The following is a 16,033-nucleotide window of genomic DNA, read 5'->3' as shown; positions in this document are numbered from 1 at the left end:
AACCACAGGAAATAAGGCATTAATGACCCTTAGTGGAATCGCTCTACTCTTGGAAAGTGCTTGAGTTAGTTTGAACACAGGTGTGCCCATCACTGATCAATAATCTTACTACACATCTCTTAGTACCAGTGAAAAATAAGGCCTCCTCCACTCCCACCTGCTTCTCCTTTTTGACTACCTTAAGCCATTACAAAGTGAAAGTTTTTCAAATTAAAGAAGATAAAAATTAATATCATTATGCCCCTTCTAGACATGCCAAACAACTGCACCTATCTGAACGGTAATTATTTGCCCCTAGAACCAGGGCAGCTATTGGAGCTAACGACTGCCTGCCCTGGTTGGGTTTTCATATTGTAATCTTACCTGAAAAGTTTTAGTTTCTATCAAACAACAATAAAGAATTTAAAAAAGAGAAAGGAAGATGAAAAACATAATATGAAATTATACACTTGAATCCTATTTAATTTTATTGACCAATGTAATTCCAATAAATGCAATAAAAACATTTTTTAAAGTTCCAAATGGAAAAAAATTTATTTCTTGCACAAACCTTAAGAATGTAGATGATTACAGCAACACGAAACTAAAACTGAGGGAAAGGGCACCGTCTCAGCTTCAACAGTTTCAGACGTTACTGTCTGAAATGGCTAGAATTACTGAGCTGTGATGTTGGCCTTCATGCAGCTTGCGCATGAGGTCTTACGGCATGTCGTTTTTGCTTTGTAAGCTTCTGAATTAAAATGCTACTCCTCTAAAAGCTGGGAAAGGTCTCTATTATCAACAGCTTGTTGACAATACTCAGGAAGGAGAAAGACAACATGACCTGCAGCAGTGATTCTGGTGGGGTCCCTGAGCCAGCAACATCAGCAGCAAGGCAGCTGAGAGAAACACCAGTTCTCGGGCTCCACCCCAGACCTGCTGAGTCAGAGGCCCCAGGGGTGGGGCCGGGTCACTTTTGTTCTAGCAGGTGATGGTTACATATGTTCAGTTTAAGAACCACTGCCCTATAAAACGAACACAAATACTTGTTTCATGAAATAAAGAACATTTTTAGAAAGAGAAGCTAAGTTAAGAAAAGGAAGTACTTTAAGAGTAATTAAAATAAAAATTATCAGTGGAAGTAAGTTGAACTCCCAAATTATACACCTCAATATCTTTAGCCATCTCTCCTTAGCTAGCTAGGATTATCTTCTTAATCAACTGATAATTCTTTTCCAATCAGGTTAAGGCATGTTGATTCAATCTTTGTGAGAACTTAATACATGCATTCAATGCAAATTTTTGGAGAACTGTGGGCCAAACCCTGCTCTAGTCAATAAAAATCACACAAGCTTTAATCTGGGCCTGGCTTATAGTTCTGCCTCATCTGTCACATTGTCTGAATAGACAACAAAAATCTTCCTTGACTCACTCATGTTTATTTCACTAACACCTCCTTCCTCCCACCAAGCAATCAGGCCTCTTCTAAACAGCAGAATAGCAACTATGACTTTGGGAGCAAGCCTCTGCGGGACGAGGGGGCTTGGCACTGTGATCATTTAACAAACTGAGAAAACAGGATGAGAATCAGTCAAGGAGGTCTGCTTAGAAACTGCAAAACGATGACAAATACTAGTTTTTAAGAATAAGTTTTCACCTGAGACTATTCATGATAGCCCAGAAATGCAAATAACCCGTTACCCATCAAAATGACAATGGGCAAATAAATAGTGACATATTCATAGAATGGAATGCTACAAAAGTAATTTTAAAAAAGTACTGATACCTGCCACAACATGGATAAACCTCACAGTTGGGTGTTTACAGAGCTGGATCCCAACTCTCCAAAATGCATACCGTATGATATGGTTCCGTTTACGTGACATACAACGGCAAGACAAACTAACTGATGGTGGTAGGAGTCCTAGCTTGAGGGGGGTCACCGGCTGTTACGGGGGAGCAGGGAATCTGCAGGACGCCAGCGATGCTCTGTACCTTGAACTGGATGGTAGTTGCATGCATACAAGTAAAAGTTGACTGGGTTATATACACAAGATTAGTGATTTAAAAAAATTGTATGTAAGTTATACATCTAAAAAAAGAAAAATATGAGTATAAAACAAATGTTCACTAAGGACCAGACACTATGCCAAGTGGCCAGGTGTTTTACGTCTAGGATGTTACTTAATCCTAACAACCCCATTAGGGAGAAACTGCTGTCATTCCCACGGACAGACGAGGAGACCAAGGCTCACATTTGTAAAGAACCACAGAGATATTACCAGCAGGGCTGAGTGCCACACTCCCATCTGTTTAATGTCCATAGCCAAGCTACAAGCAACTACGCAACACCACCTCTAAAAAGAAGAGAGCAGAGACCAGCCCCGCCAAAAAAATCAACTAAGAAGCTAGAGCACGTGAGGTATGTCAAAGAATGGAACTATACCCTCTTTATAACAATAATCCTAATGTATCAAAAGAAAATACTGAACTGTATGTTATACTATTTTTTCATTTAGAAAAGCAGAGACAGAGATAATAATTCATTAAGAAATCATACACTGTACACAATAATATTATAATAACTATATATGGTGCCAGGTGGGTATGCGAAATATCGGGGGGACCATTTTGTAAAGAATGTGACTGTCTAAGCCACTATGCTGTACAACTAAAACAAATACAAAATATTGAAATTAAACTGCAATTGAACATAATTAAAAAAAGAACCCATACACTGATGTAGACTCAGTGGCTGAAGAATCCCATCTAAGTTGAATTAGAGGTTGCTATGGTGCACAGAAGTTCCCGACTGTGAATGAACGCTCTCCCTGCACAATCCCTCAACATACTCTGTTAGCGGTTATAGCCTCGGAATTTGAAGTGGCAAGGACAGAGGCTATGATAACGCAATTTCTTCTCCAGATATTATCAGGCTTTATCTAATCAATAAGTTCTATAAAATAACGAAATAGGGTGAAGCACTAAACTTTTTAATCTGTTATAGACTGATACTTTTGTGAAATACAATATAAAATACAACAACGTTATACTATTACCTACACATGATAATGCAATCTTTTCTTTGAAAATAAATATGAATTACTAGAAAAGTAGAAACATAAAACCACAGAGTTATAAGCCCAAGTTCTTCTATTCTTTGATTCCACTGACATAAACACACTCTATTAAATTACTATAAAAGTCTCTAAACCTTTATTCTCAATTCCTGTACTTATCCCATCACAAGCTAGTAACAAAAGTCCACAGTCTAGCTCAGTGTCACAGGCCCCACAATGAGAAACAATGATTTAGATAAATCAAATGTCTGGCACCTGTGACTGAAGAGATTTCAAATTTCACAACCCTGAACTGTTTCAAGCTAAGTCCTGTCTATTAGTTACTCCTGAGACGAGAAGCAACCAACCTGCGTTTTAAACACAGGATAGCAGCAAGCAGTATTTATTCTATTTTTGGCCCTCTTATTTAAATGAACGTACAACTCCTTTTACATCAACAGTGTTTCTTGGATCTTCACTTGGGTTAGGTGAAACATGAGCTCATTCATATTTCAGAACATTGTTATAAACTTGAAAAATGCACTATTATAAAGAATTAGCAATATAAAGAATAAAGAGCCCTGGCTGATGTGGCTCAGTGGACTGAGTGCTGGCCTACAAACCAAAGGGTTGCTGGTTTGAACCCCAGTCAGCAGGGCACATGCCTGTGTTGTGGACCAGGTCCCCAATCGGGGCACGGCACGCAGGAGACAACCACACACTGATGTTTCTCTCCCCCTCTTTCTCCCTTCTTCCCCCTCTCTAAAAATAAAATAAAATGCACAGTTTAAAAAGAACAAAGAAGAGTTCTGTAGAACAAAATTATCATTGTCAATGTACCTGTCACTCAGGGGCCAAAAATATAATCACTTTTTTCCTCAAGAAAGTACACGTTGGTTGTCATATTTTAGGTCGAGAAGAAAAACAAGGCACTCTCCAGCTTAGAAAATAACATTCATCGCTTCCTACCCACTCGAATAACACAATACTTAAGACGATCCATGCGCCAGGAGGAAAGGGGGTCATACTGGGTTCAAAGCAATCCTTCTACTCTGCTAAATCACTAACATACTGTCTTGAGTGCAACATGTAACTGTTCTCACAGTCTGCAACTCTCTAACAAATCTCTCTTTCATGGAGTTAAGTCCATAGATGGTCCCCACAAAGTTATTTATTTAGAGGAGATTCTGCTTAAGGTTAGGGAGACTCATCCCAAAGCATATCCACCATTAAGTCAGGTTTAGAACCTTATGTTTTAAATGCAAGACCACACCTTCAAAATCAGGCATTTGTGGTATAGACAACAATGCTAAACCTACTAATTTGTGAGTGGAAGAATAACGCAGTACTTGAAATTATCCACACAGCATGCAATAGTAAAATTATGTCACCTATTTATTACCTATTTAGCACCATGCATTTAGATTATACAGCTAAGTATTTTAGTAAACTTTTGTTAACTAAATTTGATTTAATCTACCACCTCCGTGACACAGCTATTTGGTTTTTTCAGTAGTGGTGTTACACTAGCAAATCCACTATCCACACTAGCAGTGTCCCTGGGAAACGGGGTTTGTTTTTACCCCAAGAAATTAGCTCCGGACTAGTAGGAAACTTTATTTTAGAACTCCCCACGAATGAAACTCCTCTGTGGGAGCTTTGAGTGCCATAGTCCAGGATTCTCGTCCAATTATTCCATCAAGGGGAGTGGTTCTCAGGTAGGAGCAATTCACCACCACCACAACCACCACCACCACCACCTCCAGAGACACCTGGAAATGTCAGGGGGCATTTTTAGTTTTGGTAATTGCTGTGCGGATGCAGGCATTGCTGGCATCTTGGGGTCAAAAGCTAGGGATGCTGCTAAACACCCACAATACAGAAGACAGCCTCCACAACAAAATATCAGTAGTGTTACTGCTGAGTAACCTGTATCTAGAGTTTTACTTACACCCACCCTCAAATGACTATTTACCAAGTCTTCCTTTTTCAGAAACAACTACATCAAGATATTTCTGACAAGGGCCTGATTAAATCAATCTACCGTATCATTCTTATATTTACCTGAAAGGAATATAGGATGTATCTCCAAACATTAATATTCTATATGCTTCTTCTGGAGTTCTCCCCAGATATATAACCTACATTTGAAAAGAGAAGAAAAAGGCAATTTACTTCTAAATGAAGATGCAGTGCTGTCACTGCGAAGTTCCGTGCAGTTCGAGCCAGTCGGCTGCGCCTGCCTCTTCCAGCCTTCCCAAGGGTGTGCTGAGCCGCCCAGTACCCTGCCGGTGAACCCCTTTCTTCAGAGAATCCCTTTTTTCGTGTAACTCTGCCAGAGCTGGTTTCTTCCCTTGCAATACCAGCGGTGACCAACAGCTTTCTTTAACAACCCTTTGTGGTCAGAAGTACAGTTACTTAAAAACAGATTTCCTAAATCAAGACGTTAGACTGAGCACACACTTTTATCTCAGCCCCTTCCCAAAAATTCACCAAAATGACAGTAAACAAGTGTGTGGGGGATGGGTCTGGGGGGATGGCTTGGGACCGAACGCAGTCGAGAGTGGGACACACAGAAGAACAAAGATCTTAATTAACTGTACAGATACGCTGCTTTTTCTTCAGAACTACGCTATGCCTCAATTTAAGTAGATTCTTTAGCATCTGAGGTCGGCACCTGGTATCTATCCCCTGCATTTTCAAAACTGTCTTGTTTCTTGCCCTGACATTTTTGAGTAGGTATGCAATTTTTGATCTGTGAATCCCTTTCTCTCAGTAGTTTATAGATGCTGTCCCACCATCTTCTGATTTCCAGTGTTGCAGGGGTATTTTACCAGCATCATTCTCCCCCCTCCTCCTGCTCATAAGTAAGCTGTTGTAGAAACTTGGAGTTGAGCACCCCGCTGGCCCCCCTGCTAAATAAGTCATCTCATCCACCATTAAGTTTGCCTGGGCCTTTCTGACCCCTCTTCTATGTGAAGAACAAGCCTTTCCAGCTCAATCTTCCTGCTGGGCACAGCATTTGCAATTCATGTATGGGGGGTTGGGAAGGCAGCGGCAAGCATTAGATTGGGCACACACATCCCACCAGTATTAGATTCAGCTCTAAAGCGTACTTGGGATGATACACTTTAAATTCAGAGTAGTATAAAGTATAAAGAAGTCACTGAAAAAGTTACCAAGTTTTATCTCCATTACTTATTATATGAGCTGTTTCCTCCAGCAAATGGTAATAAGCATTCTGAAGGGGGGATCCACACATGTTTCACTGAAACTCTTGCTTTATACACAACACATGTGCTCTGATTCACTGGTTTAATTCACTGAACCAAAATCTATACAAAGGAAGATTTTTTAATTGATAAAAAGCTGACATAAATATATCATTGGATTAAGAGAAATTATACAAATCTGAGACCCAGCAAGAATATTTGAAACTTAGAAAAGGACATACCTGAAAGCAGCGGACTTAGCCTGCAGGGGGCATTTTACCAGTTTTCTGTGTGAAGACTAATAAATGGAAACTTTTCTCAATGTCTAGCCTGTTTCTCAATACGATTTCACCCCTTTTACTACAAGTATTGCTTTGTTATCTAGTATCAAACAAATTGACAAGTATACTATTTCTGATTCATGAGATTACAATTGATCATGAACTAACCACAATATCATATATAACGTCACTCAACATATTAAATTTATCCATATATTTCTCTACATATTTTAAGCATGAACTTATTAATGGACTGTTTTATCACTATTTATTTGAAAAAACAGAGTAACAATTCCTTTATGAAAAAAATTTTTGAATCTTAAATCCAGCTCCCCTCCCCAACTTAGTCATTCTCTTCTAGTCGCCAACATGCGCTCCTTTCCCATCAGTCTTTTCTTGATTCTACTTAGAGCCTTCCTAACAGACCCCTTCCACACCTCCACAACCAAAACAATAGAACAAAAACAAACCAAAAACAAACAAACAAAAAGCCCACACCAACAGGAAAAAACAAAAGCCTACCTTCAAGCCAACAGAGGTGAGTGAGAACAGGGCTTGATTCATTTCTGTATAGGTATGTATGTACACGTATATATACATAATTTAAGTAAATTAGACTTCTTTCAGATTTTCCCTAAATTTCTAATAAGACCACCCCAAATTATATAAAATGTTTCCTTAAGCACTGCATTAATGATAATTTCTCCTGCTCAAGATTCCTGCTCAAGATTGCCCTTCTTTGGTTTTGTTAATTACTAAAATTGCAATGGTATTATTTCCTTCTAATTTTCAAAACAAAAATAGTCTCTAGTACACTGAATAATTGTGGGTTAGCCTTGGAACACAAGTTCAATTCAAATAACAAAACTATAACATTTTTTACTGTGGGGGCAAACAAAAGTCTAATTCCTAGTGATGAACTTTTAAAAGTGTAGTTTTTAAATGCAGCTGGGACAAATACAACCAAAGAAAATAAATAAAATGAGAAACAGAAAGAAAGAAAACTAATAAAACAAAATTCAGTTGGGGAATACCTATATATGAATAGCTAATACTTAGGTATAACAGCTAAGTCGAAGGAAATTTACATATTCAAAATAAGTCTATTTTACAGGTTCAAAATAAGACCAGTGTGAGTGCTTGTCCCGCAAAGCATACAGTTGTGGGTTGGATTACCAGTCAAGGCACAAGCCTGGGTTGCAGGTTTTGTTCCCGCTCAGGGCGCATTGGAGATATTTCTCACATTAATGTTTCTCTCCCACTCTCTAAAAATAAATAAAATAAAATCTTAAAAAAAGAAAAAGTCTATTTACACAACGTAATGGTCTGAAGGTCTGTGCCCCATGCCCCCAATTCATATGTTGAAATTCTAAGTTTTACAAGGTGTTGGTATTAGTAAATGGGGCCTTTGGGAGGTGGTTAGCCATAAGGGTGTAAACCTCATAAATGGGACAAGAGCCTTGCAAAGAGGCTCCATAGAGTGCCCTCACCACTGCCACAAGGTGAGGGCCATCGCCAGACCACACTGTCACCCTGACCTTGGACTCCCAGCCTCCAGAACTGTGAGAAATATACTTTAGTTGTTTATGAGTCTCCCAGTCTCTGTTATTTTGCTATAGCAGCCACAAAGGACTAACATTCAACTATCAAAGAAATTTGCTAGCAATCTGTAATTTTCAGTTTTATACCCATTCACCTCTCCTAATCAGAAGGGCCTTCCCAAATGAAATTATTTTAAATTTGTTATTTAAGAAAAATCCTATAAATGGCTCCTCTATTAACACAAAGTCTCAAATCAGTAAACTCTAAATCAATACAATTTTATGAGCAAGCCATCACTGGGTTCCTGGCAATATGGAAGCTAAGTGGTTGATCAAATTCTTTTGGTATATTTTCATGAGAAGCTATGTGTTTAAAATGGCCACTATAATTCATACTGCTGTTCAAAAATAGGAAGTAACAAATGATGAACAAGAGTAATATTAAACAGCTGTGGCAGTCAGCTTCCCAGACAGCCCCAACAACGCTCATGTCCTGGTACTCCCACCCTCATATGCCCCTCCCACAATGAACACAGCGCCCTGCATAAGCAATCGGATACTGCAGTAACAGCAAAGTGTGACGTCTGAAGACACACCACAGAAGACACTGTGGTTTCTGCCTTGCTTTCTTGAGCTCCTCGCCCCAGGTAAATCAAGCTATTGCTTTGTGAGGGCACTTGGCCAGATCACATAGCAAGGAATTGATAGCCTCACACCAACTGTCAGCAATAACTTGCCAGGCCTGCGAATGGGCCACCTTAGCAGTGGACCCGTCAAGACCCATCAAGCCTTCAGATGACTGCAGCCCGTCAGATCCAGAAACAGACCTACCTAAGTTAGCTACTTCTGGATACCTCCCCCGGAGAAACTGTTTGAGAGAAGGTTAATTATTGTTTTAAGTCACTAAGTGTTGGGATAATTCTTAATATGACAAGATAATAGATTACCACAATAAACAGCAAGGAAGGAAACAATCATTCCAATTTATTAAAAGTGGATAAATAAAAAAATATGTGACAAGTGCAGGGACGATAAGGTAAGAAAGCCCACAGCTTCAGAATCATCAGTAAGGAGTACGTGTTGTTGTTAGTGTGTGTATCTCTCTCTCACCAGAAACCTCTCCGGAGGATCGAGAAGCAATCTCACAAGAATGAAATATTGGGATAGAATATACTCGAGAAGTTAGGTTAGTAGTGAATTTCTCAGTCACAGTACAAGATTCTTTTTTTGCTGAATAATACTGTAGCCATTCCCAGGACGACCCCCACCCACATTTGAAATTACCTGCATTACCTATCTATGTCTCAAAACCCAGGAGGGACTCAATTAGCAATGGCTGAAATAGTGACTGAAACAAAAGGATCCCAACTTGACCATTTATTGTTTAAATCCTGACCATCTCAAATAATAAAACATGGTTACATAGTTACACAATTTTTAGACATGTGTTTCTTAAACAAAACATTTTGAAGTTTAATCTATGTACTTAGAGCCTCTGGTACAGTTTTAAAAACCAAAACATTCTAAATTATCATATCTTACTCAAAAAACGACACAGGGTATTTAAATTCCATAACCAATGTGGCAGCCTTTTGGGTAAAGGGATTCAAAAATGGGCAAACTATTTTCAAATATTCTTCATGGAGGAATGTCACAATGTTTTCAGACTTAGCTATTTTCACATGAGCCAAGTAACAGTCTTTCCTATGTTGAGAACTTGACTGAAATTTTCTAAAAAATCACTCTCCAGATTAAATCACTCTCATGTACTGTTCATGAATCAGTACCTGCTGGAGATAAGCTTAAAGATCCAACTGCTGAATAAAAAAGGCGAGCATGGAAAGACTATATATAATAAACCATTTTTCATGATAAAAATAAATAAGATAAAAATGACTTTCAGTTTCCGCACAAATACTAATAAGAAATCTTAAATCATTGTTAAAAATTTCAGATGGTCTTATTTTTTGATAGTTTTTATTTTTCAAATTGCTATTATTTATAGATATGTGGTAGGTTGGCGTGATGACCCCCAGTTTAGATAAAGGGAGACAAGGCAGGCAGCTAACAAACATGAGGGAACTTCCCAGAGTGAAAGTGCACATGGACATAACATCTCAGGGGGAGGGTCATGTTTTTGAAGACAAAGCAAAAAATCTTAATTTTTTAAAAAATGAAATCTCCAGCCCTGGCTGGGGTAGCTCAGTGGATTGAGCGTGGGCCTGCAAACCACACGATCGCAGTTCAATTCCCAGTCAGGGCACGTGCCTGGGTTGCAGGCCAGTTCCCAGCGGGGGACTCACGAGAGGCAACCATATATTGATATTTCTCTCCTTCTCTTCCCCTCTAAAGATAAATAAATAAAATCTTAAAAAAAAATGAAATCTCCCAATTTTTAAATATTGACAAAAACAAACAAAGTGCTATTGGTTGGTAAACACCCTGAGTTACATAAAGCTGGCAGGCTACTACTATCCAACCTGTGGGGCTAAATGCTCACCCAAGATCATACTGCTTGTTTTTTTGTTTGTTTTTAAAGTCTCACCTGAGGACATGTTTACTGATTTTAGAGAAAGGGGATGGGTGGGAGAGAGAGAAACATCCATGTGAGAGAGAAACATCAATTGCTTGCCTCCCGTGGGCACCCCAATGGGGGGGGGGTGAAACCCGCAACCTTCCAGTTCACAGGACAACACTCCAGCTGAGGGCTCAGGGCCACACTGCTTGTTACTAACTGAAATGGGACTATTACTTAGGCCGTACTTACAGACAAGAAACCACACTATCTAAAACAGGTACTGAAACAAGCAAGGGATCCAAAGGTAGTCCAGAGCTTGGTAGGGTAATCTTAGTTGTAGGCCCTTGATGTAGGTCCCCTACAAGCAAGGTAGTAGGGGTAGTCCAAGCAAGGTAGTCCAGAGCTTGGACTACCTACCAGCCAAGTTGGCAGTGTAGGTAAACACGGCTTGCCTCCTTGCACAACCACATCAAAATTACAACTAAACTACAGAACCACCATCATTCAGGACCATTAGAAATCGAAATGAATGGAAGTCCTATAACTATGGAATTAAAGAAGAAACAACACTGAGACTAGTAGGAGGGGCAAAGACATGGAACAGGCTGGTCTCACACGCATGTGTGGCAAATAAAAATCAGCAGGGGCATCTCAGGAGCGAGGGGTCCCAACCCCACACCAGGTGCCCCACCCCAGGGTTCCAGTGCCAGGAAGAGAAGTCCCATAACTTCTGGCTGTAAAAACCAATGAGGATTGAGGCCGTGAAAGATGGAAACTTCTAGAATTTCCTACCTAAGGAAGTTCCTCTTAAAGGGCCCACACACATATTTACTCAGAATCACTCTCTCTGAGCTCCAGAACTGGTGCAGCAAATAGGAAGCCATCAGAGACTTACAAGGAGGAACTGAAATATCTGGTACGAGGGTAAAAGCTCAGGGGCAGATTTCTCCCAGACAGAAGTGCTGGCAGAAGCCATTGTTCCTTTTCTGACCCCCGCCCCCACCCCCCGACAGAGCTGACAGGCAGGGGCAATATCTGAGACTATATGAACCTGGCTCACACAATTTGCCCCACCCTGGTGATTCCCTGGGGCCCAGCCCAACCAACTTTCAGGCTCACCCAAGCTTTTACCAGTGGCTTTTCCATATGGATGGCTTGTCTTGGCCCATTTTTCAGATTTTCCTAAAATCTCTCAAACAAGCAGCATGTGGCTTCAGTGAGCCTCTACCTCACGTTAAGGTGCCCCAGCCCCGGCACTAGTAGCAACGGCCTTGGTTCAGAGCTTGGCCTCCCTTGGGCACCTCCAAGCCCAGTACAAGTAGCGGACATCTGCAGATAACATTGTAGCTTATCTGTGTGACCCCAGAGAGAACACGGGACATGCCAAAAGCAATCAAGGCTAAACTATAACAGGAGGGTGTACACAGCCCACATGGTAGTGGGTGAACCCTGAGTACCCAGCTTGGGTGATATAATAGGGGAAGCTGGGCCAATGGACCCTATGGGACACCTAACACATGAGGTCACTCTACCAAGCCTGGGAGACGTAGCAGCTCTACCTAATAAATCAAAGCAAATACAAGGAGGCTGCCAAAATGAGGAGAAAAGAAACATGGCCCAAATGAAAGAACAGAAAAAAAACCCAGAAAAGGAACTAAACAAAATGGAGACAAACAATCTACTAGATGCAGAATTCAAAACACTGGTTATAAAGATTCTTGAGGAACTGAGTGTGAACATCAACAGTATAAGAAAGACCCAGTCAGAAGGATATAATGCTTGAAATAAAGAATAATTTACAGGAAATCTACAGGAGAGTGGATGAAGCTGAGAATCAAATCAGTGATTTGGAATATAAGGAAGCAAAAAATAAACAAACAAAAAACAAAACAAAACAAAAACCAACTAATCAGAATGGCCAGAAAAAAGGAAAAAAAAAGAATCCAAAAAAGTGAAGATAGTGTAAGAAGCCTCTGGGACAACTTCAAGCCTTCCAACAGTCATATCATGGGGGTGCCAGAAGGTGAAGCGAGAGAAGAAATTGGAAATTTGTTTGAAAAAATATCAGAAAATGTCCCTAACTTGGTGAAAGACACAGACACACAAGTCCAGGACGTGCAGAGGGTTCCAAACAAGTTGGACCCAAAGAGGAACACATCACAATTTAAATGTCAAAGGTTAAAAACAAAGACAGAATCTTCAAAGCAGCACAAGAAAAGCACTTAGTTATTAGCTACAAGGGAGCCCCCGTAAGACTGTCGGCTGAAAGACTGTCAGCTGGCTGACTTTCTTTCTCAAAAGAAATTGCAGGCTAGAAGGGACTGGCAAGAAATATACAAAATGCAGGGGACCTACATCAAGGGCCTACAACTAAGATTACCCTACCCAGCAAAGCTATCATTTAGAATTAAAGGACAGATAAAGAGTTTCCCAGATAAGAAAAAGCTAAAAGAGAGTTCTTTACCACCAAACCAGTATTATATGAAATTTTAAAGGGTGCTAAGAAGATAAAAAAAACACAATAAAATGACAATAAATATATATCTATTAGCAACTGAATTTAAAAGACAAAATAAACAGGCAAGCAGAACAGAAACAGAATCATAGATACAGAAAACTTTGTGAAGGTGACCAGGTGGGAGCGGGTCAGTTTTCTTCCAGACAGAAGTGCCGGCAGAAAAGGGATGGTGATAAAGGTGAAGGGATTAAGAAGTATAAATCATTAGTTATAAATTAGTCATGGGGATGTACGGTACAGCACAGGAAATAAAATATCCAAAGAACCACATGCATGACCCATGGACAAGGGCAATAATGCAGGGATTTGCCCGAGGGAGTGGCGGCTGCTGGGCAGAGAGGGACAAAAGGGGAAAAATTGGGACAACTGTTAGTAGCATAATCAATCAATTATAATTTTTTAAAATCCACAAAAGTCCACAGCTTAAAAGATCTGCAATCAAGTATCATAAATGATCAAAGGGCCATTTCTCTTTGCTCTCTCCCAAAGTTAATACAACCTAGCAGTTATCACAAGCAGCTAAAATATTAGGCTCACTACAGTGAAAAGGGAAATAAAGTTATGATGAATTGTATTGCCTTCATTCAGCTGCCTCAACCACAGGGCAGAGCCCGAGGGATGCTGTCTCCACTCTGTGGCTCCAATGCACCTCCATCTACCTGGTGCCTGGTCCTACTTACAGGTGCCTGGTTGCTGTTTGCTCTGCCTTTCACAGACACCCAGGAAGGGATTTTGCCCAGGATGGGTGTTTACAAAGACTTTGGCCACCCACATGGCTCTGTTCTCCAGTCTCTACTGCCCGGTCTACACGGCTGTTTGCTGAAGTGCATTTGTACCCACTGCTTCCAGATCCTCTGCCCTTTTCTCCTCTTGTCTTTTATTTTCAAATGAGTCCTTTACCTGCCAGCCAACTTAACCCAGCACTGACTACACTGCTTCCAAAATAATTAAATCATTAAGAAAAAGTAAACCACTGGTTCAAAAGATCACTATTAAAAAATAAATTAAGTCCCTGGAATGTTACAACTGTTGAAGCAATCTCAAACTCAGTGCAATCTAGGATTACGCTGACAGGCTGCTGAATTAGTAATACATTTCTAGGATTTAATTAGCATCATAATTTTCAATATAAATGTTTACAAGGCAATCATTCTTAAGGCTATAAAAACAGAGTAAAACACTTTGAACAGGGAATTCCCATGTTACCACAGTTAGCTCTATGAAAGTAATCTAGGAATCACTTGAGGAAAGCAAATTTGCAAACAGTTTGCTTGTGTCTTTCAAACTCAAAATGCTCTAACCACAGAAAAATGTTAGAAACGATGGTTAATTTCCCAAGCTGGCCCCCCAAAGCCCATTTAACCTACAGAAAAGCTGAATACTATATTACTGTCCGCAGGAAAATGCAAATGCTGAGGCAGTAAGATGGAACTAAAGTTGATAACTAGTAAGACACAGTGAAAATTTCCTTGTTTTCTGATATAGAAATCTGATTTAAGGTATAATAATGGTAGACAAATCCAGGAAAATGAACAAGAAAATGACAGGTAGTGAATGCTCAATTTGTGCAAGATACTCTACCAAAATAAAATGAGAAGCCAGCTCATTCTGAACCTAAGTCCCCTAAGCTTCATCCAATATACAATGACCTCTTATAAATAACTGTTTTGCAACTGGAAATTAATGTTTGCACCTACTAGTAAAACAGCACACAATCTCCATTTAAAGTAGACACAAAAAATTTAAAAGAAAAAGATAGTGACAATTATTTCTAAAATGAATTACTTCACACTGCAACTGTACTAAAAAAAAAAAACCCTGTTCCCTAAATATTAATACATGTTATCAGCTAATATGATTGATATATGTCTCATTTTAAATTTTTTTTATTTGAAAGCTCAGTTGTAAGTTCAGCTATTTCGACTCTGGATTTTAATGTGGGATGTAACTAAAGAACAACAACAACAAAATCCCACTTGACCACAATGCAAATACGGGAATGACTGTACTCATTTGTCTAATCCCATCCACCAATGATGTACATTTGACTAATGAATTTCCAAATTCCCAACTACCAATCAGATGTTGTTAAAAACTAATGGGTAAACCTGCTGGTGTGGCTCAGTTGGTTGGGCATCCTCCAGCAAACCGCAATGTGGCCGGTTCGATTCCCAGTCAGGGCACATGCCTGGGTTACAGGTTTAGGTCCCTGGTTGGGGTGCTTATAGAAGGCAGCCAATCGCACACTGACGTTTCTCTCCCTCTCTTTCTCCCTTCCTTCCCCTCTCTTTAAAATCTAACATAAAATAAAATTTAAAAAAAAAAAGACATAAAGAGAAAACGCTAATGGTGAGTACTGCACATTTTTTAAATGTTTAGCAAATGAGTTCAAAAACCCAGATACATGCTTTTAAAATTTGGTTTTGTGGGCCATTAATGTAACACCTTACTTTGAAAACTGGTAATTACAGGGAAATGACCATTCATTCTGTCTTTTCAGCAAAAAATTAGGTTTCAAGTAACCAAAGAGCCCCAACTGGATGAGGGAAAGCTCAATTCCCATAAAGAAAGCCAGCTAATAAATGAAGGATGAATGAAGTAACTTAATAACATTATACTGAAACTCTAATAAAATGACTGATTCAGGCAAGTATTACCAATTGTTGTTCAAAACACTAACTGTTGATGGGGCACCAAACATATGACCACAAGTCATTCAAATAACACCACACAGAAAACTTTTAAGCCATAACAGAAAACCACACACTGAAGGGATTCAGGTCGATAGCTTTAACCTCTAGTTCACAAGAAAGACAGAGAACAAAGAAACCAGTTCTAGAACACCACAAGGAAAAAAGTAGAGAAATTCAAAAGCTGGAACATTCTACAAGGTAACAGGACTGACCTCTTCAATAAATCAGTGTT

At 39.6% G+C, this 16,033-nt stretch overlaps 1 protein-coding gene across 10 annotated transcripts in view; it reads right to left on the bottom strand.

The window, feature by feature from the left end:
* CDC14B (cell division cycle 14B) overlaps window positions 1-16,033 on the bottom strand; it is a 104,578-nt gene that overhangs the window by 35,386 nt on the left and 53,159 nt on the right. For all 10 annotated transcript variants that reach the window (XM_037056191.1, XM_037056184.1, XM_037056182.1 and 7 more), the window contains exon 5: window positions 5,103-5,179. In XM_037056191.1, the coding sequence (XP_036912086.1) occupies window positions 5,103-5,179 (77 nt within the window). The remainder of the gene's footprint in view (window positions 1-5,102; window positions 5,180-16,033) is intronic.

The sequence above is a fragment of the Sturnira hondurensis genome, unplaced genomic scaffold (genome assembly GCF_014824575.4).
Source record: "Sturnira hondurensis isolate 20B ecotype Veracruz unplaced genomic scaffold, ASM1482457v3 Scaffold0008860, whole genome shotgun sequence".
NCBI classification, from domain to species: Eukaryota; Metazoa; Chordata; class Mammalia; order Chiroptera; family Phyllostomidae; genus Sturnira; species Sturnira hondurensis.
Note: the sequence above shows the minus strand (reverse complement) of the source record. Positions and strands in the feature narration are given on the sequence as shown.